Here is a 22533-nt window from a genome sequence, read left to right as displayed (position 1 = left end):
AGCCTACTCGTGACAACAAGCGATTTTCATTTCATTTCATTTCATTTCATTCAAATGGGGAAGAGGCAGGAGTCATGATGCTCGTTTGGACAGTCGGTGCAGATACGATGGAAGGCCATGGAGGGATTTGAACACAAGGGTGGGAATTTTGAACTCAGTGCATTGTTGGACCGGGAGTTAAAGTAGGTCAGGAACGTATGGGTGGGTGATGGGTGAATGCAACTTGTTGTGAGTTGAAACATGGGCAGCAAGCTTTTGATATTACAGGCAGCGGAAGATGGGATGCAGACCAGGGGAGTATTTGAATAATCAAGTCCGGAGGTTACAAAAAACATGGATGAACAAAAAGTAATTGTGGTGATATGCATCACTGTAAATACACAAGGGGTTAATGTAAATACACGTAGACTAGCTAGACACTAGAGGGAGCACCAGAGTCATGACACACAGACATTCAGTAAGACAGTAAGATAGGACACGACCAATGGGCATTCACGATACACACAGTGGTGACACTACCACAGGGGGGCATTACACCAACCCATATATAAAGAACACAACATACATGATCTTCCTCTTTCCAGTGGAGACACTCAGTGAGTTCAGACACAGGGTTGATTCAACATCAACTGAAGAAATCTGCAGTTTTGAATTGCAGCCATCTTGGTAAAGGTACTGCACACGCGCAGTGGAGAAAAAGGCCCCCAGTAAAGGAACAGAGATCTGAGCATGCCCAGTCGCTTCCTACAACCTACGTCACATGTGTCATGATGTCAGAGGCCCCAGACCACGCCCACTTAAAGGGGAAATGTCCCAAAACTTAGAAAAAAATTCTTAAAGCCGTGAAACATGATTCTTTCACCTGGAATGACAGCACAATGCCTGAAATTCAACCAGTAGCTGAAAGTAACCTCAGCAGAACCCTGCAACAAGCAGTTAGCACCGCCCAAAGACATGATATAGTCCTTGAATACTACGACACTGACATTTATTGCTTCTCTGGACATCACGAGCCCAATGCCAGCTCCGACACAAACAGTGATGATCTGGTCCGAGAAGACTACGACTCAGACAAAGGTTTTTTCATTAGAAATGGCGACCCCCTTACTGAATCCGACACAGACGCGGATGCGTTCTTCAGATTTGAGGATCTTCAGCCCAGCATATATGACATCCCGACCCGTGAGTGCAGGAATATGCTGCGGCCTGACACCAAGAGACAGAGAGCGGTACAAGCCAACAGAGAGCGGCCTGCTGCCACACAGAGAGTGGTCCACCCACCGCTAAGGGTTCCTGACTCCACACAGAGAGTGGTCCACGCACCACAAAGGGTCCCAGCCTCTACACAGGAAGCGATGAAAGACGCAACAGCGTGACAACTGCACGTCTCCACCCAAGACGTGACTCCAGTGACACAAGCCTCCACTGCGAGCTCGTGGACAAACTCCACGATAGAAGCAACGCAAGACTCCAAAGCGCAGTCCTTGCATGAACAAGACCATGAGGGTCTAGCAACCTCCTCTGAGCAACCAGCGGCAGACGATGCAAGTCTGCCACGCTCAAGTGAACAACAGAAAGACTATGAGTCTACCACGCTCCAGTGAACAGCAAGATGACTATGACAGTCTATCATGCTCCAGTGAACAACAAAGCGACTATGACAGTCCACCCACATTGTTTGAGCCACCAGAAGGAGACTCTGACAGTCTACCAAGCCCAAGTGAACAACAAGAAGCTACTGAGGCTCTATCCACTGTATGTGAGACAAGTGACGACAGCATCCCACTTCCCATACAAGATGTGCAATGTGACAAACCTCAGCTAGTGTGTACAGAGGCACTCGACGATCACAGCGAGACCACTGGTGACTCCAGTGACACCACGTTACTTCCAACCTCATTCGCTCGAGCCTCTCCACAAGCAAATGCATTCCTGAATGTTTTGACTCCAGACATGGAGCATCAAGAAATCTCAGCCGACTCCAGTGAACCTGCTATGACTCCAGACGGGGAGCATCGACAAACCAACACTGACTCAGGTGAAACAGACCAGATTCCAGATGGGGAGCAACCAAACGCCAACGCGGATTCAAATAAGCCGGACTTGACTCCAGACAGGGAGCGCCGCAAACTCAGTGACGGCACGCTCAAGGTGACAGCAGATGCCACAAAGCACGCTGACACAAGTGACTGTGTGACAGACTCATATTATCCACAGCGTGCGGTCCTTGAGCGCAGCAAACACAACAACAGCACCATCCAACACAACATCTGAATACCATATCAAAGACAACGACATGACGCGTACCAATGACAAAGACTACACCAATGGAACCACGACTGATACGACATGGTACGACTCTGCCCATGAGGGACACTGTTACTGCTCAGCTCAGTACAATGACATACCATGGCTGGACGATGCCTTTTCCCAATTCACGTGTGCTGCACTACCAACAGGCAACCTGGCTTTCAGGACAGATGCCATCCAACATCGCTATCACAAGCATCGGAAGAAAAAACAAAGACTCCAAATCAGACAACGAAGTGATTTGACCACTTCTTGGTTCCTTATGCACAGGGACACTGATGGCGTTCACAAGGACATGCCACCATCAAAATCACCAACTCACTAACCCAATAAGAAAGACATTCGACAATAATAATTGATGGGTTTTGGACTCACACATATGATTTGGACTTATTGTTTAATCACTGTTCTCATGACTTGTACAGAGCATCACTTATCTACCTATTTTTGTTCAATTTTCTTTAAGTGTGCAGAAAATATGTAACATGAAAAAAGGGGGGATGTGGTGATATGCATCACTGTAAATACACAAGGGGTTAATGTAAATACATGTAGACTAGCTAGACACTAGAGGGAGCACCAGAGACATGACACACAGACACTCAACCAATAGGTCAGTAAGATAGGACACGACCAATGGGCATTCACGATACACACAGAGGTGACACTGCCACGGGGGGGGGGCATTACACCAATCCATATATAAAGGACACAACACACATGATCTTCCTCTTTCCAGTGGAGAAACTCAGTGAGTTTAGACAGTGAGTTCAGGGTTGATTCAACATCACACCCACCACGTGGATTGTGGCAGACTGGTTCGTCAGTCTGAGTAGCGATAAAAGGATTAACAGTTGTGGCGAACCCGAGTAGGAGAATTGTAAATAGTTTAATAAACGTGTTGAAGTTATCTCCACGTCCGAACCTTCCTTTGTCAGAGTGAACATCAAGGAAGCCGCTTATGCTACGCCAAGAGCATAACAAGACAGTAATCACAAGCCACCACTCTAGAAAATGAAAGCCTGAAAATGGTGCCTTTGAAAGTCAATCCAAATGTGACTGGAATCTATTAGATTGTTTTTTTTTTACTGGAGATGGAGAAGTCCGGCATCAGCCAAACGCATTTCATCCTTTATATTACTATTTTTAAATTAAATATTATGCCTGTATTAATAATACACTGCATTTCTTCTTCAAGGATCACATCCAACTTGATTACCTTCATTTTATGCACAAAAGCTGAACATATATAATTTTTTATCTAGATTAGATATTAACGACTACATGGCATCAATATGGGAGAGAACTTCAATAATGCATTACATCTATCCATTTGGAAGGCGATTTTGCTTTTAATAGACCCACTGAAGTTCACAGTTTCCCATTTAGACTTCAAGTAGTCTAAAGCCTCATTTAACTCTTGGGCACAGGTGCCAGGTGAAGTAGCAACAAAATGAAGTAGCATTAAAGCTGTATGAGCTCCTTTATCACAGCTAATGAGTCTGATAATGGATCCCATTTACATGGAGGTGACTGGTAATTTAATACAGCAGCTGCATCAATCCTTTGATTTTAAAACTGTACATATACCGCTGTGGCATTTGCCGAATATGTCGCACCTTGCACGACAGAAAATCTTCCGAAGGCCTGGAAATTCAAGCTGGTCTTTAAATTTTAGAAGCCCTGTATTTCAGGTGTCAGCTTCAGCTCAGTGGGTAGCATTATCACCGGGTTATGAATTCAAGCCCCAACTCGATAGATTTTAGCACCAAATCTCGGTTGGTAATGCAGCACTGCTGATGGCACTGCCTTTTGGATGCTAAATTAATCAGAAACCTGGTGGGGGAGCAAGGCATTTCCCATGCCCCTTACCCATGGAGTGTATCTCGGTGGCGTGAGGGGGTTCAACCATTGAGCGGCGACGGGATCTTCTGCTGCTGCTGCTGCCGATTGGATTTCCCACCGGTACACTCCCCACTGCCAGGAAACCCGTGGCACACGTTTGCCATCGGCGGGGCAGAAAGATCCCACTGGCGAGAGCGACCCGGAAATCCTGGTCGAATCTCACAGCTGGTCATACGCATTTTAAAAAATGGGTGCTTTAAGTCAAAGGTGTTGTTGTTCTGGCCATTATTCGTTCTTCATCAATATTATTATAGAACCATTACAATGCACAAAGAGGCCATTCATCATGCTGGCGCAGGCCAAAAGAAAAAAGACGACATTAGCTGCTCATTCTAAACCCATTTTCCCCCGCCTGATCCGCAGCCTTGCAGGTTCCAGCATTTCAGATGCAGATCCAGGTACCTTTGAAATGAGTTGAGCGTTTCAGCCGAAACCACCAACATAGGCAGTGAATTCCAGTCACCCGCCATGCTCTGGGTGACAAGGTTTCTCTTCATGACACTTCTAATCCTTCCACCAAATCACCTTAAATCTATGTTTCCTGGGAATTGACCCCTCAATTGGGGGAAACAAGTCTTCCTTGTCTTCCCTGTCTGGGCCCCATATAATTGTGTCCGCCTCAATTGGATCACCCCTCAGCCCCCTCCCTTCCAAGGATAACAGCCCGAGCAAATCCAATCTCTCCTCATAGCTGCAATTTTAAAGCCCGGGCAACATTTGGGAGGGGGGTGCGAGTGGAGGGCCCTGGCACAGGCAGTCAGCAGCGGTTAGAGGGGGATGTGAGCAGAGGACATCGAACTAGGCAGCCGGCGGACTTCCGGTTGCGGTGATGCGGAGCTAAGCCGCACGTTCGGTGGCTCTCGCTATTTTCGGTCTTTTGGGCTCTTTTAAGGGCCCGTAGCGGCGCTGGTTGGACTTTTCCCGGTGGGGGAACACATCTGCTGCGCCTATCTGCCGGTGGATGGACTGGACCAGGAGCGGGCCGGTCAAAAAATCGGCTTTGGAGCAAAGAAAGGTGCGAGGCAGGAAGAACAAGATGGCGGCGGGCGGGGAACCGGCAGCGTGGCAGCAGTGGGCGCAGGAGCAGCTTCAGAGAGCTGAAAGCTGAGCTGCTGGAACCGCTTAAGGCCTCACTGGATAAGCTCATGGCGACTCTGACGGCTCAGGGTGCAGAGGTCCGCGAGTTACTGCAAAAGGCCTCGGAGAACGAGGATGAACTCCTAGGCTTGGCAGTGAAGGTGGAGTCGCAGGAGGCGCTCCACAAGAAATGGCAAGCGAGGATGGAGGAAATGGAAAACGGCTCGCGGCAGAAGAACTTGCGGATCCTGGGCCTCCCGGAGGGACTGGAGGGATCGAACCTGGGGGCCTATGTGGTCTTGATGCTGAACTCGCTAATGGGAGCGGGGTCCTTCCAAGGGCCCTTGGAGCTGGAGGGTGCCCATCGAGTGTTGCTGAGAAAGTCCAGGCCGAACGAGCTGCCAAGGGCGGTGCTGGTCCGTTTTCACCGCTTCGTCGACCGAGAACGTGTGTTGAGATGGGCTAAAAAAGAGAGGAGCAGCAGGAGGGAGAACGCAGAGATCCGGATTTATCAGGACTGGAGCGCGGAGGTGGAGAAGAAAAGGACTGGTTTTAACCGGTCGAAGGCAGTGCTGCACAAGAGAGGAGTGAAGTTCAGCCTGCTACAGCCGGCACGCCTCGGGTCACTTATAAAGACCACCAGATATATTTTGACTCCCCGGAAGATGCCTGGGCCTTTGTCCAGGCAGAGAAGCTGGACTCGAACTGAGGATTGAGGAGGGGTTGGAGACTGATGTACATTGTCTGAAGGCTCTGTTCTCCCTTGTACTTCTTTGTTGGTTTTTGTTTCTCTTTCTTGGGGCTTTTCTACTATTTATTTCTGTTCCTTTCTCTCTGGTGGAAAGCTGAGGGGCTGTTTTGTAGGCCCGTTGAGACGCGCGCCTTTTTCTTTCCCGCGTTTTGGGTCGGGGGGGCGGGGTTTAAGCTGGAGGGCCGTGGGGGTACTGCGGGCACGTGGTGGGCCGAGGGAGAGTTATGGCTTTTCCCCGCGCTGGAGGCGGAATGGGAGGGGTCTGTACCGGTCGGGGGGAATGGCGGTTAGGTTACACCTGGGGGGGGGTCGTTGGGGTGGCGGGAGCAGCCGGGGTCAGCAGGAGTCGGCTGACTTACGGAAGTACGACGAGAGGGGCAACGCAGCTAGGGTGGCCCTAGCTAGGGGAGAGGGGTGTTGGGGGGTGGGGAGTAGGGGGGGGTACTGGGTTGCTGCTGGAAGGGCCGAAGGGGAACAGATGGTGCTGGGGGGGGGGGGGAGGGGGTCGGGATAGGGACCTACCACCGTGGGGAAGGGGCTGTGGGGGTACTGCGGGCACGTGGTGGGCCAAGGGAGAGTTATGGCTGACCGGCGCAGAGGGAGGGGGAATAGCCCCCCGATTCGGCTGGTCACAAGGAATGTAAGGGGGCTGAATGGGCCGGTCAAGCGGGCCCGGGTGATTGCGCACTTGAAGGGTCTGGGGGCGGATGTGGTTATGCTCCAGGAAACACACCTTAGGGTGGCGGATCAGGGGCGGGATTCTCCCCTGCCCTGCGTGACGGGGGGTGCGAATTTTCCGCATCTTTGGGGGCTAGCCCCGCGCCGGAGCGGTTAGCACCAGAAGACTGCTGCAAAAAAACCAGCGCCAGCAGCAGCGGGGCTGGCCGAAAGGCTTTCGCCGGTCGGCGCGTGCGCCGGCGGTGACGTCAGAGGCCAGCTCTTGCGTCTAATCCAACTAAAGGTGCTGCATAGGGCGCATATGACTGGGACCAGGCTGAGTTGGTTCTTTGGGGGAGAGGACAGGTGTGGCAGGTGTTCGGGCAGCCCAGCGAATCACACCCACATGTTCTGGGCGTGTCCGGTGTTGGAGGGTTTCTGGAAGGGGGTGGTGGGGACCTTGTCCAAGGTGGTCGGCTCCAGGGTGGAACTGGGCTGGGGGCTCGCTATTTTTGGGGTAGCATCGGAGCCGGGAGTGCAGGAGGCGAGAGAGGCCGGTTTTCTGGCCTTTGCGTCCCTAGTAGCCCGGCACAGGATTTTTTTTACAGTGGAGGGACGCGAAGCCCCCGAGCCCGGAATCCTGGATTAACGACATGGCCGGGTTCATTAAACTGGAGAGGGTCAAGTTTGCCCTGAGGGGGTCGGTGCAAGGGTTCTTCCAGCGGTGGCAGCCTTTTCTTGATTTCCTGGTGAAGCAGTAGAGGGTGGTCAACTTCAGCAGCAACCCGGGGGGGCGGTTACAGGTTTGTTACGGGGGTTCGTTCTCATGGTTTTATGCTTATTTCTTTTTCTTGTTGTTAATTTATTGTTTTGATATTGGAGGGGAGGGGTTACTGTTTTTCTTTGTTGTGATAAGATTTGTTGTTGGAAAATTTGAATAAAAATTAATTTAAAAAAAAACTAGGCAGCCGGCAGTACCTAGCATCGCCAAAAACTCTAATCACTTTCACATCGTTGATTGTGGGACCTTGCTGCGCATAAATTCTCTGCTGCACTTCTTGCATTGCAATAATGACTTTCTTTCTTTTGTCTTTCTTTGCTATTAATCTTGTGGATTACTTGTATGACGGTACTTGATAATTTGCCCTGATCGGTCAATCAGAAAAATCTTCTGCACTACGTTATGTCTCCATTGTGTACAGGGACTCGGCTATCGTAAGCTGAACCTTCAGAAATGGTTGACGCCTTTCTAACTTGATTTATTCCGCAGAAATAGTCTTGTACAATCCGGATGAATACAGACATGACATGGATCTAATCTCATCTGTCACTGCAGAGAATGACCCTGCTACAACCCTGTAAACTGCAGTTATTTTAACAAATCAACATGATGCCTTCCTGACCAGGTTGCGCAGGAGAGAAATTGAATTATGAATCTGGTTTTAGATGCGTAAACATTCTTTTTTTTTTTAAATGATATAATTGGCTCTGATTATTCTGGCAATATAAAAATTATGCTACTTGTGAAAACCTGCAAGCAAGGAAATGATTTTAATTACAATTCAAGTGCTCAGCCGGGACCTTCAGGATAATTCGGTTGAAGGTTGTTCATCACATTTTTGTTTTGATTATTTTCTTCATGTTCGGTTTAATAAAGTATCAGGTGAGGGTTGAGAAGGGCCTGATCAGAGTGCCACCTGGCTGACAGCAGAAGGAAGGCGGTGCGGCAAAACTAATTTTAAAAACAGTGCCAAAGAAATCTACTTGCTGGAATGCTGTCCAGAAGGACGGGTGCTTGACTGACTGAAAAATGTCAATGCAAGACGTGGAAGCCATGAGCAGTGGCAAAAGCAGCATATTTGAGATAATGGCAAATCAGATATAGATTGCATGAGGGTGTTGCGGAGTGCATAGGCCTGAGGCCTCAGGCATACAAGGCCTGAACCTCCAGGTGACAGAAGGTAGTGGGTGCACTCTGATAGACAAAAGTCTCAGGCTTCGAATAAAGTTTTATAAATAAAGAACAGTTTCACCCATGGTGAAAAGATTTTCTTGGTGCCACCAATGCTATCGCTTTGAAGAGGCATTTTCGCTCATTCATCCTTTTCAAACGCAGAACCGACTGACAATGCGCCTGGATTTCATAGAATTTACAGTGCAGGAGGCCATTCGGCCCATCGAGTCTGCACCGGCTCTTGGAAAGAGCACCCTACCCAAGCCCACATCTCCACCCTATCCCCATAACCCAGTAACCCCACCCAACACTAAGGGTAATTTTGGACACTCAGGGCAATTTAGCATGGCCAATCCACGTAACCTGCACATCTTTGGACTGTGGAAGGAAATCGGAGCACCCAGGGGAAACCCACGTACACATGGGGTGAACGTGCAGACTCCGCACAGACAGGGACCCAAGCTTGGACTCGAACCTGGGACCCTGGCGCCGTGAAGCAATTGTGCTAACCAATATGCTACCGTACTACCCGATTTTAAGGCCATTTAAGACAATGAACCAGGAAGGAATGGGTAGAACTGAAAGACAGCAAGGGTGAACTTGGACGCGATGCAAAATGATCATCAGTAATCTAAAGCCTGCTTTACACCCCACCTAACTAGTTTCTACATTCGGGAACAATTTCGCCTCCATCAAATCTGAAAAATGGGTATTCAAGAATGGAGTCAATTTTTTAGAGCTTTGGAAACAATATTATTATGAGATTGACAAATATTCCATGAGCTGAGTTGCAACAATTTGCTTTAAGCAACATTTTTAATATGGAAAGACGTCCTACCATGCTTCACAGCGCATAACTGGAGAAAACAAATTTGCTCAGAGAGAAGACATCAAGGGGAAAAAAAATCCTAGTTGGCCAGATCGTGGGGATAACTCAAATGAGCCATATATTTAATCATCACTGAGCTTATGAGAAGCAGATCCGTCCTTTCAGGTAAATTTGGTGCTGGGTTAGTATTCTAATGTGTGAGCTAGATGCTCATAATCGGAGTAAGTGACAGCAAAGGTATCGATCGGGAAGTTGATCTCATTTAAGACTTACTCGTTTTGCGATCATGAAAGCAAAATTTATGTTGAGTCACAGGTAGCTTCCAGTGATTTCATTTCGACAAGAAGACAAGACAGAAATTAGAAAGACAGGAGTACTGGGGTAGAAGTGGGCAGGTCTCAGGTGTTTAATAGAAAACACCTGGTTGTTTAATAAAAACAGAGGCATTGCTTCATCGGAGCCGGTGCATTGCTCCCATGTTGTGTTTGCCAGATGAACCAGTTAACATATAATCAGCCAATAGTGTTGACCATGTGAACAGTTAAGAAAAGATGTTGGTGCTTTACCTAATGCCACACCAAAAATATTTGAAGTTAGGTCCCAGCCAAATCGATGCATCTTGCTTCCTGCTGATAAAACAAAGGACTTGAACAAGGAGTTTTGGTCTCCTTATCGAAGAAGGGATGTACTTGCCATAGAGGGAGTGCAAGCAAGCAATGTTCAGACTGATTCCTGGGATAGCAGGATTGTCACAAGAGGAGAGATTGGGTCGAGTGGGCCTGTATTTCGAACGAGAGGGATTCTAAATGAAACGTACTGACAGGACTGGACAGACTGGATGCAGGAATGTTGTTTCCTGTGGCTTGGGGAGGGGGAGGGAAGCTGTCTAGAACAAGGGGTCACAGTCTCTGTATACAGGGTAGGCCATTTAGGAATGGGATGATGAGAAGCCTGTTGACTCAGAGGGTGATATACCTGTGGAATTCTCTACGACCGAAGGCTTTGGAGGCCAAGTCACTGAATATATTTAAGAAGCAAATAGATAGAGATTTCTACACTCTAAAGACGTCAAGGTGTAGGGAGAAAGTACAGGCATATGGTGTTGAGATAGAGGATCGGGCATGGTCATATTGAATGCCGAAGCATGTTCGAAGGGCCGAGTCGTCTACTCCTGCTCCTATTTTCTATATTTCTATGAGAGAAGTTATTATGAGAAAGGTAATTACGGTGACTTCTGAATTCATTCAGACATTGGGCAGACATCAGGTAACAACTTCAAGTCACTACAAGCAACAAACAGGGAAAATAGTGTTCTGCCTGACAACAAACAGATTGGTCATTATCTGGGTCAAATCAAACCTGATCTCCTAAACTGGTTTTGAGGGTCTGTGAGAGTCAGAGAGGAATTGTTAAGGGTTCTTTCTTGTTACGTTTTTTGCGCTGATTCTTCCAGTGGATAACTTGACTGTGAAACAAAGGAGTGAGGAAGTGTCCAGTTGTGATGTTTTGGTCATCAGAAGGGTGGAGCAGGTTTGATGGATCAGCTATCTTGTTTCCTGACCATTATTTTCATAGCTCTTTTCTCTATTGAATACAAATTTAAGTGCATCTAAATCTAAACAGCATTATTCTTTCCAGCAATGAAACCCAGTCTCTGGACAGTGTAAGAGTCCTTCCTGTTTATTTCCTTTGTCTTCATTCGTTTATTTTATTATTTTGGTCTGTGGATCCATAATCGGGATGTGCCTTTAAGCGGAGGACTCAAAGTTGAAACAGTTTCCTTGCCAGGACACAGATTTTGTGTTTGGCAGAGGAGAAGCCAGACACTTCGGCACCGGGTCGATCTCATGAAACGTTGTTAGAGGGAGTTGTTTCAATTGGTTAACTGGTAACCAGTGGGTTGGCCAGGTACAGTGTTCTGCCTGACAAAAGTAAGTGATTGGTTCCTCTGTGATGCTTTCTGAGAGAACTGAGCAGAATTGTTCAGACCTTAAGAGTGAAAGGAAGTCTCTCACTCTACTGCTTGACGTGAAAGAACTGCTCGATTGTTCTTAAAGCAGTGGATGCCTGGCACATCCTTTGCTGTGAACCTGAAATGAGGCTGAGTCTGCAGAGAGGGAAGACAACCTTGCCAGAGAAAAACCATCTCAAGCCTAGAAGGAAGTACCATAACAAAAGCAGAACTTCAGAAAGACATTGACTGGAAGTCATCCCAGTGCATCAAAGATCCTTGTGCTTTTATTTTTATTAATGTTTTCTTTCCCTTCCCACCACCCTTCACCTGTGTGTGTGTGGGCGCGTGTGTGTGTGTGTATATAAAATGTCGGGTGAGTGAGGAAGGAGCAGGGTTGGAAAGGGGTAGTAAATAGTCAGTTACACTTTCTGGCCGTTTAATTATGATACTGTACATAATAAAAGGTTATTTCTGTTCTAAAGTTACAAACCTGATGACCGTAGTTTATTGGGCTCAACAAAGGGCCTCGGGTATTTTAACTGAAATCTAATTTCACCTGTGTTGCGACACCGGGTCAAGTGGGGCAGGAATTGACAATGTATTCGCCCATGTTATCATGACAACAGGAGCGATTAAAGGTCCAATGTAAACTTTCCAGATCAGCCCATCTTCTGGGCAGGGTTGGTCAGATGAAAACTCTCGTACAGCCTATTTTAGATGTACTTAAATTTGTATTCAATACAGAAAACAGCGTTGGAAAATTTATCCTCAAATTAAACACTTGCAATCTCAAAAGGTCAGTTTTAATATTCTATCTGGCCGAACTACGCACCTTTCATTGTAACTGGTGATGTTGTCAAATTCCCCGTGTGCATTCCTTCATCAATTCCTAGGTCAGGGAAATCTGATGGAGCAGGCGAAGGGGGCAGTGGGACAAAATTCGAGAGAGGGAGGCCTTGGGTGAATGAGTCCAGACACATCGAGTCAAAGTATTTGGAGGCCAGCATCTTGGTCTCGCTGGTAGAAAGGTTGAGGGTCTGTACAAGCTGGTCTAACGTGCTGTTGTATGGAGTCTTCAGAACACAGGTAGCACCAATTCCCGAGGGTAGATAGAAGGTATTTGCCAGTTGCTGGGGGCTGGCATCAGGTGATAACTTTATCCTATGTTAGAATTAAAACAATGTTATATTCAAGCAAAAATACAGATTTGTACCAAATATTTATTGAATTCTCTTCAAACCATGGGTGCTGGGATTGCAAGGCGACTGCATTATTTCCCAATTCACTAAAAAATGCTCTAAGCCAGTGTGGAATCAATAATTCCATACTGTGGGCTGAACCTTCTGGCCCTTCTTTCCTGCAGAATCTTCTGGAAATGCTGAAGGTGACCCTCCCCTATTCTGGACATGCTGAATACAGGGTTAGAAGGGCAAGTAACCTTTTGTTTATTATGCAATGACTACAGTTCAACAGTACGTCATTGGCCGCAGAGCACCTTGGGGCTGCCTAAGGTCGTGAATGGCACTGTATAATTATCAGTATTTTTTCTTTTTCGTTTTCTTACGGGAACATACTCTCTCTCGAGTGCCTCTGGGAACATGAGTTGACTAATAGCCCCAAAGCCAGACAAGGAAATATGTAGGGCTGCTTTCTTACAATTTTTAAGTTATGCAGCATCCCATCTATATGCAGGCATCTGAAAACTTCCTGAGAATAGACTCATTCTCAAGATTGCAATCATAGACTTCGCAAAGTGTTTACATTTATGTATACATATTTCTTCTCGAAGCGAGGTAAGCTCAGTGATCTGTACTGAAGTGCAATCTGCTTTATTGATTTTCTGCTGGTTTTTAAACAGTTGTACGGTAATTTATTTTCTATATATAACCAGGTTGTATACTCGTTCATGCATTATATGAAAGTGGCAGAAGCCAGCAGAACATTGGAATCTTGCATTTCAGGGACTAATGAAGAGTTTTTTTTTCATGATAAGTGTTTACGGTCGAACAAAGTAAGGTATTCTAACAAAGTCGAGTCTGCAAACCTGGGGGGAAAATATAGGAGACTTCAGCATTGAATTCAATACTTAATGGAGTAAAAGGTGGATCATCTGACAAAGAAGCAAGCTTTGCTGAGCTTCCTCAACTCCTACGGGCTCATCAATCCCTGAGACATCTTGTAATTAATTAAGTTATAACGAGTGCTTCATTTTTAAAAGGTCCACTCTAATCTCATACCTGTACTCATTTCTCTCTTCATTAGCATATGGTATGAAGTTTCCTCGAGGTTGGGTATAATTGTGGTATTGAGATGGAGAAAGAATCAGAGGAGGCAGGTCACCTGGAACAATGGAGATAAAAATTTGGGTCAATATCCCGTCGACGAAAATAAAAAGAGATCCAAAGAACAAATTAAAGTCTACTCAAAGGCATCTATTCAGCATTTTTGAACCTGTCAAAGCGGTGACATGAGGATATTAAGAAGATTAAAGAAATTGGAATATATTCGGCTGGGTATATATTTTTTTCAAACTGTGGGAAAACATAAGTTGCTTAAGGCAGGGAGAGATGGCTATGTTAATGGACCCAGTGCCTTTACTAAGCTGATGTGTTTAGCAATACTACAAGCAGATGCTTATCGAAGGCGGATTTGACTAAGGAAGTTTATGGTTCAAAGGAAAAGGCAAGGTGTGAAGATCGGAATCATAAAGTGGGTGCATTCTGCATTTACAGTCTAAAACTGTACCAGCCTCCCCGGACAGGCGCCGGAATGTGGCGACTAGGGGTTTTTCACAGTAACTTCATTGAAGCCTACTCGTGACAATAAGCGATTTTCATTTTCATAAAAGCTAGACCCAAGAAATTAAGCTAATTAAGTTTGACTTATGAAGGAGTTCATTCAGATAAGGGAAGATCAAAGGGGAAAACTTTATATAAGATGATTAAACCTATGCAGAGAACTCAGCCAACAGCAGGAATAGCAATTTTAACTCGCAGCCAGCAGTGTCTATGAAGAATGCCCGTCTTGAAAAGCAAGCTGTTTTGTTCTATTTCAGTAGCAACCCAAAGAGACAAAGTTACCTGGTGTGGTAACTGTTACAGGATTTCTATAGGTTCAAAAACTTATAAGGTGAGTTTCTAAAACTTATTTGGGAAGAGTTAGTTTGGAAGGTAGTAAACTAATGATTGTTTGGAACTGGGTAAAGTTAGCAATACTGTGTACAGCCATTTTTAAAATTATGTTTTCTTCCTGTTGACTTTACTGTTGTTTATTTTAACACTTAATAAAAAATATTTTATTTTAAATCACCACAAAATTCCTGGGAAATCATTCTCTGGATTTCAACCTCTTTACGTTATAGCAAATTCCAAAAATACAGTTGAGGGCAATTGTTTCAGGTTTCCCTTCTGGGATTTGGAATAGCTCGGCGTTAATCATCAGCCATGTCCTTAACAACACCTAGATGGCTAATTGCGTATTCTGAATTGTAATACCTATTTCGGGCACTGAGAGAGCCACCGTCATTGCCACACACACAAAGAACGCAGGGAGCAGGATCTGGGAGAAAAGACTCTTCGTGTTGCGTTTGGCACAGTGATAACGTTTCACTATTAGCCCGTAGAACTGGCACAGTTTCAGCCAGGAGCCCTCCAGTTTGGTACTTCCTTGACCCTGTAGGACAAAGCTCTTCAGGTCAGGCTCTGGTTCTACTGTAGGTGGCAAGAGGAGAAAAAACAAGAAACAGCGATCAGCATTTGGGAAGAATCAATGCAGCCGATTTAAAATCTTCTGTTCAAAATATTACTTCATCTGCTCAGCTTTATCCTAAAACAGTAAATATTCTGGACCATATATACTTGATTTTATGGTCTCTTTGTACATTTAATATTTAACAATCTTTGCAATACTCTGTATTGACTTAAATGATGTGGAGATGCCGGCGTTGGACTGTAAGAAGTCTTACACCACCAGGTTAAAGTCCAACAGGTTTGTTTCGAATCACTAGCTTTCGGAGTGCAGCTCCCTCTTCAGGTGAATTCACCCGAGGAAGGAGCTGCACTCAGAAAGCTAGTGATTCGAAACAAACCTGTTGAACTTTGACTTAAATAATTAAATTATCTATTGAAATAACAGCCTTCAAGATGCAGTCACAAATGTTCAAATTTTCCATTTTTGCCCAAATATCTTTGGTGCTCCATCGCTGAAGATCGTGGCTGCTTCAGTGAGACAAAGTGCATCTCACAGAGTGGCAAGCCCAAGTTGTCTAAATAATAAATTAGAGAAAGCACCACCAGGAGACGGAAAACATTGCCACATTGACCTGGAGGTGTTTGGCTCCATTGCCAGCGAAGGTTGCGAAGTTATGAGAGATAACCCACCCAGTGATGTCTCTGGGTCTTGGGGTCATTTTAATTCCTGACATGTATGTTGGTGGTGATTGACATCTAATGGGCTGTACTCTGCAATGCGGAACTTTCAGGTGGGGCTAACAACAATATCATCCCATCGAGTCTACACTGACACATGAAAAACTCCTGACTCCTTGAATGTTAAGACGTGCCAAGTGCTCATCTAGGTACTTTTCAAAGGATGTGAGGCAACCAGCCTCTACCACTTTCCCCGGCAGTGCATTCCAGACTGTCACCACGCTCTGGGTAAAAACGTTTCCCCTCATATCCCCCCTAAATGTCCTGCCCCTCACCTTGAACTTTGTCCCCTTGTGACTGACCCTTCAACTAAGGGGAACAGCTGCTCCCTATCCACCCTGTCCATGCCACTCATAATCTTGTACACCTCAATCAGGTCGCCCCTCGGTCTTCTCTGCTCCAACGAAAATAACCCAGGCTACCCAACTTCTCTTCATAACTTAAAAGTTCAATCCCAAGCAACATCCTGGTGAATCTCCTCGCCACCCTCTCCAGTGCAATCACATCCTCCCTATAATGTGGCGACCAGAATTGCACACGGTACTCCTGCTGTGGCCTCACCAAAGGTCTATACAACTCCAACATGACCTCCCTGCTTTTGTAATCTATGCCTTGATTGATAAAGACTTGTCCCATATGCCTTTTTCACCACCCTATTTACCTGCCCTCCCGCTTTCAGAGATCTTTGGACAAACACGCCAGGTCCCTTTATTCCTCAGAACTTCCCAGTGTCACTGTATACTTCCTTGTCAAATTTCTCCTTCCAAAGTGTATCATCTCACATTTCCAGGGTTAAATTCCACCCGCCAGTAATCTACCCATTTGACCATCCCGTCGAAAGCTTCCTGTAACCCAAGACACTCAACCTCACTGTTAACTACCCGGCCAATCTTTGTGTCATCCGCAAACTTACTGATCTTATCCCCCACATAGTCATCTATGTCATTTATATAAATGACGAATAATAGGGGACCCAGCACAGATCGCTGTGGTATGTCACTGGACACTGGCTTCATTGTCACTAAAGCAGCTGTAGGTCATTACCCTTTGTCTTCCACAGCTAAGCCAATTTTTGAATCCACCATGTCAAGTTAATCCCATGTGCATTTGCCTTCTTTATAAGTCTCTCATGTGGGACCTTGTCAAGTGCTTTGCTGAAATCCATGTAAACTACATCAAATGCACTACCCTCATCTGCATACCTGGTCACCTACTCAATTTTAGCTTAATTTAAAAAAATCAAAAGGTCTCAAAAATTGTGGGTTTGAAAAGTGATAAATACCATCCTTATCATTTCTGAAAAGGAGGGTTGGGAAGGGTGGGGGAATAGAGATAAATAGAGGGAAAGCGAGGGAAACCCATATTATTCTAAGTTGAGCTTAATATTGATTTATCAGTGAAGCTAGGTTACTGCTAAGCTACTGTGACATATTCAACATTTAAAAAAAAAATTCTAATTAATGGGCAATTTAGCGTGGCCACTCCACCAACGCTGCACATTTTTGAGTTGTGGGGGTGAACACCCGGAGCTCCTCCGTACAGGAAAGTGCGGGCTCGGCATGACATTCCATACTGGTGCCCTGGATTGCAATAAAGTCCTGTTAGATAGCGCGGTGTTTCTTGGCACTGTGAACGCCAGAAAAAACTCGGCTAAACACACTCGACACAGGTCTCTGTTGCAATTCGGTTAAATCGCATCCAGGATTTCAATTGTTTTACTGCATCCGCTAAAACCCTTACAGCCAATCAGTGTGCTAAACCCGTTTTATAGGTGTTGTTGTCTAGGTATAATTAGACACCCCTTGATTCCCAACATGCAGAAGGTTTTTCCCTCCACTGAAAGGGGCTTGCAGCCTTCCCTGTGCCGAAATAATTATTCATTTTTCCAATCCGAGGTCCACGACCTCCCTCATCGGAATCCCCCTCTCGCAATGAAGCTGCCGAGGCTTCAGAGCTGTCAGCCCTCTGATTGGGCCTGCAGTATTGACAGCACAGCCACTGTCCTCAATTGGACAGTGGGCACCGTAGCAGCTAATAAGGAGGCTGCCTCTGGGAAGATTGTCCGAGGAAGCACACTACCAGTAGTGATCTTTGGACCCCTAGCTGATGCTATATCGATCCCTAGCCAATTGTGAAGAATTAAACTAGACACCAGTACTCTTTTTGATGAAGGGTTTATTCACAGAATGTGGCATTACTTATGTCTGCTTCATACCTACCAACCCAATGTCCCAGCAATGTCTTTTTAGAAGTGCCCTAAGTACTTAATGCCCTTCAAATCTGTATCTTAATTAACATACAATTAACAATTAACATTTGGTACCGATGTCAGGGCCCGAAACCACGATAATATCCTGCCTCATCAGGTTCCAAGAGCTTGAGCATTTTATACAATCAATGCGACAAGCACTTTGGTTTAGTCGTGAAACCTGCCTCTTCGGGTGATAACGCTATGAGCTTCGTTATACTTATAATCAACCTGTGTTTTAATGGCACACAAACTCCTATATTGGAAGATAATGCAAAGGTCACTGCTAAATAAGTACTTCTTTCTCTTGTTGATAAAGTGAAAGTAATTGGGATGCCGAATGGGCTAAAGGTTTCCCAGCATGGAGCTGCAGAACAGTTGGCACATCACAGCCATTCTGTGAAAGGTCTGCGGTATTGCACTGTAATATATCATGATGAAGCAAATGACACTTTCAATTATGCACAACTGCGTGTGATAATTTCTACAGTGCTGTGACTGGAATCCCATTTACAATCCATTGTTAGCAACTTGCCAAACATTATACGACTGCTAAAACATGAAATAGAATTGTTAGGTGAATAAAACTACATGACAAAACTATTTAACAGTTTTCTTCTGTTTCCTTGGACACATTGGTCAGTATATCCCAGACTGTTCCTTGCAAAAAAAACAGAGGTCAAAGTGTTAAGAGTGTATCTGCTGTCTTTAGATTAATACAATAATTTATCAATCTCAGTGTTTTTGCAACTTTAAACTTTCACATGATTGTCATCCACCCCTTCACAATCTGCTTTGCGCCAGACTCCTACGTCCCTGTGTCACCTTTAGACTTGAATGTTCCATCATCCCTTTTACGGGCAGCATGGCAAAACAGTAGGTAGCACTGTTGCTTCACAGCTCTGTGGTGAACCAATGTGTGCAGCCGTATTAGGGGATGTAAGGTAGGACCTGTACTACAGTGGGCGCCGCCATCTCCGCCACCTCAGTCCACGTGCGGCCTATGGGCGCCGCCATCTTGTCCAGAGCCACCAACATGCGGCCCATGAACGCCACCATCTTATCCAGCGCCACCAACGTGCGTCCCATGGGTGCCGCCATCTTGTCCCGCCCCCGCAATGTGCGCCCCATGCCCATTTTGTTCCCCACAGGACCTCCGGACGATGCCATCTTGTCTTCCCCACGGGGCTGGAACGCCAACTACATCCCACAATCTGGGTCACCGACGCTCTCCATCCGAAATCTCTGACGACCACCCTCAGCTTGCCTCGATGACGCTGGACCAGTCTCGTCCACACAACCTGGCCACCACTTCGACAACGGTGAAAATCAACAGCTACGTGACCTCTTGCCTGCTGGACTCTGGGAGCACCGAAAGCTTCATATACCCGGATACGGTAAGGCGCTGCTCCCTCGCGGTTCACCCCGCCAATCAACGGATCTCCCTGGCCTTCGGATACCACTCTGTCCCGATTCGAGGATTCTGTACGGTCACTCTCAGTCCAGGGCGTAGAATTCAGCGGTTTCCGGCTCTACGTCCTCCCCAACCTCTGCGCTGCACTATTGCTGCGCCTGGATTTCCAGTGCAATCTCCAGAGCCTCACCCTAAAATTCGGCGGGCCCTTACCTCCACTCACCGTTTGCGGCCTCGCAACCCTCAAGGTTGACCCCCCCTCCCTCCTTGCCAATCTAACTTCGGATTGCAAACCCGTTGCCTCCAGGAGCAGACGGTACAGAACCCAGGACAAGACCTTCATCAGGGGCAGCAGGGTAGTAGGGGCAGCAGGGTAGCATGGTGGTTAGCATAAATGCTTCACAGCTCCAGGGTCCCAGGTTCGATTCCCGGCTGGGTCACTGTCTGTGTGGAGTCTGCACATCCTCCCCGTGTGCGTGGGTTTCCTCCGGGTGCTCCGGTTTCCTCCCACAGTCCAAAGATGTGCGGGTTAGGTGGATTGGCCATGCTAAAATTGCCCGTAGTGTCCTAATAAAAGTAAGGTTGGGGGGGGGGGGGGGTTGTTGGGTTACGGGTATAGGGTGGATACGTGGGTTTGAATAGGGTGATCATGGCTCGGCACAACATTGAGGGCCGAAGGGCCTGTTCTGTGCTGTACTGTTCTATGTTCTAGGTCCGAGGTCCAGCGGCTGCTTCGGGAGGGTATCAGCATAGAACATAGAACGATACAGCGCAGTACAGGCCCTTCGGCCCACGATGTTGCACCGACATGGGAAGTCAAAAACTAAAGGCCATCTAACCTACAATATGCCATTATCATCCATATGCTTATCCAGTTATCCACTTTCATCGAGGCCAGCAATAGCCCCTGGAGAGCCCAAGTGGTGGTAGTTAAAACGGGGACTACAGCCAGGCCATCAATCGGTACACGCAGCTCGACGCGTACCCCCTCCCATGCATATCTGATATGGTCAATCAGATTGCGCAGTACTGGGTCTTCTCAACAATTGACCTGAAATCCGCCTACCACCAGCTCCCCATCCGTAAATTGGACCGTCCATACACTGCCTTCGAGGTGGATGGTCGGCTCTATCACTTTCTTAGGGTTCCCTTCGGCGTCACTAACGGGGTCTTGGTCTTCCAAAGGGAGATGGACCAAATGGTCGACCAGTACGGTTTGTGGGCCACGTTTCCGTACTTAGATAATGTCACCATCTGCGGCCATGATCAGCAGGACCACAATGCCAACCTTGCCAAATTCCTCCACACCGCCACTCTCCTCAACCTCACCTACAACAAGGAGAAGTGCGTGTTCAGCACATCCCGCTTAGCCATCCTCGGTATGTAGTCCAAAACGGACTTCTGGGGCCTGATCCCGACTGCATGCGCCCCCTCATAGAGCTCCCCCTCCCCCACTGCCCCAAGGCCCTCAAAGACTGCCTGGGGTTCTTTTCGTACTACGCTCAGTGGGTCCCAAACTATGCGGACAAGGCCCACCCACTCATACAGTCCACCCAATTTCTCCTCGCGGCCGAGGCACAACATGTATCAGAGCAGACATAGCCAAGGCCGGGATGCACGCAGTAGATGAGACACTGCCCTTTCAAGTAGAAAGCGACGCTTCAGATGTCGCCCTTGCCGCCACTCTAAATCAGGCAGACCCATGGCATTCTTTTCCCGCACTCTTAATGCCTCTGAAATACGGCACTCATCCGTTGATAAAGAGGCCCAAGCCATCGTTGAAGCTGTGCGGCATTGGAGGCATGACCTGGCTGGCAGGAGATTCACTCTCCTCACTGACCAATGGTCGGTAGCCTTCATGTTTAACAACACGCAGCGGGGCATGATCAAAAATGATAAAATCTTGCGGTGGAGAATCGAGCTCTCCACCTATAATTACGAGATTCTGTATCGCCCCGGCAAGCTCAACGAGCCCCCAAACGCCCTCTCCCGAGGTACATGTGCCAGCGAACAAGTAGACCAGCTCCGGGCCCTGCACGACAGCCTTTGTCACCTGGGGGTCACATGACTGTACCACCTCATCAAGGCTCGCAACCTGCCCTACTTCGTCGAGGAAGTACGGACAGTCACCAGAGACTGCCAGATCTGTGCGGAGTGCAAGCCGCATTTCTACCGGCCGGACCGTGCGCGCCTGGTGAAGGCTTCCCGCCCCTTTGAACGCCTCAGCGTGGATTTCAAAGGGCCCCTCCACCGACCGCAATACGTATATTCTCAGTGTGGTCGATGAGTACTTAAGATTCCCTTTCGCCATCCCATGCCCCGATATGACGTCTACCACCGTCATCAAGGCCCTCAACACAATCTTCGCTCTGTTCGGTTTCCCCGCCTACATCCACAGTGACAAGCGATCCTCATTCATGAGTGACGAGCTGCTTCAGTTCCTGCTCAGCAGGGGTATCGCCTCCAGCAGGACGACCAGCTACAACCCCCGGGGAAACGGGCAGGTAGAGAGGGAGAACGGGACGGTTTGGAGGGCCGTCCAGCTGGCCCTACAGTCCAGGAACCTCCCAGCCTCTCGCTGGCAGGAGGTCCTCCCTGGTGCACTACATTCCATCCGGTCACTACTGTGCACCGCCACAAATAACACACACCATGAACGTCTTTTTACCTTCCCCAGGAAGTCCACATCCGGGGTGTCGCTCCCGACTTGGCTCGCAGCTCCACGTCCGGTCCTGCTCCGTAGGCATGTCCGACTCCACAAGCCGGACCCCTTGGTGAACAGGGTGCACTTGCTCCACGCCAAACCCCAGTATGCCTACGTGGAGTTCCCCGACGGCCGCCAAGATACTGTTTCCCTCAGGGACCTGGCACCGTCAGGTTCCAGCCAAACACACTTCCCCACCCATGCGCCACCCTCCCCTCCCCTGGCGCTACCAACATTAACCCCACCAGGTCTATCCCTCCTTCCCCTGCCCACGCAAGAGAACGAAGAAGATTTTGGCACACT

The 22533-nt window shown here is 47.4% G+C and overlaps 1 protein-coding gene across 3 annotated transcripts in view; it reads right to left on the bottom strand.

The window, feature by feature from the left end:
* abca2 (ATP-binding cassette, sub-family A (ABC1), member 2) overlaps positions 1 to 22533 on the bottom strand; it is a 577021-nt gene that overhangs the window by 97567 nt on the left and 456921 nt on the right. For all 3 annotated transcript variants that reach the window (XM_038782183.1, XM_038782184.1, XM_038782185.1), the window contains 3 exons: positions 14932 to 15147; positions 13675 to 13777; positions 12270 to 12598 (listed from right to left, as the gene is read on the bottom strand). In XM_038782183.1, coding sequence (XP_038638111.1) covers positions 12270 to 12598; positions 13675 to 13777; positions 14932 to 15147 — 648 coding nt within the window. The remainder of the gene's footprint in view (positions 1 to 12269; positions 12599 to 13674; positions 13778 to 14931; positions 15148 to 22533) is intronic.

This window comes from Scyliorhinus canicula, chromosome 21, assembly GCF_902713615.1.
Source record: "Scyliorhinus canicula chromosome 21, sScyCan1.1, whole genome shotgun sequence".
Lineage (NCBI taxonomy): Eukaryota > Metazoa > Chordata > Chondrichthyes > Carcharhiniformes > Scyliorhinidae > Scyliorhinus > Scyliorhinus canicula.
The sequence above is the reverse complement of the archived record's forward strand: the minus strand, read 5'-3'. Positions and strand labels throughout refer to the sequence as shown.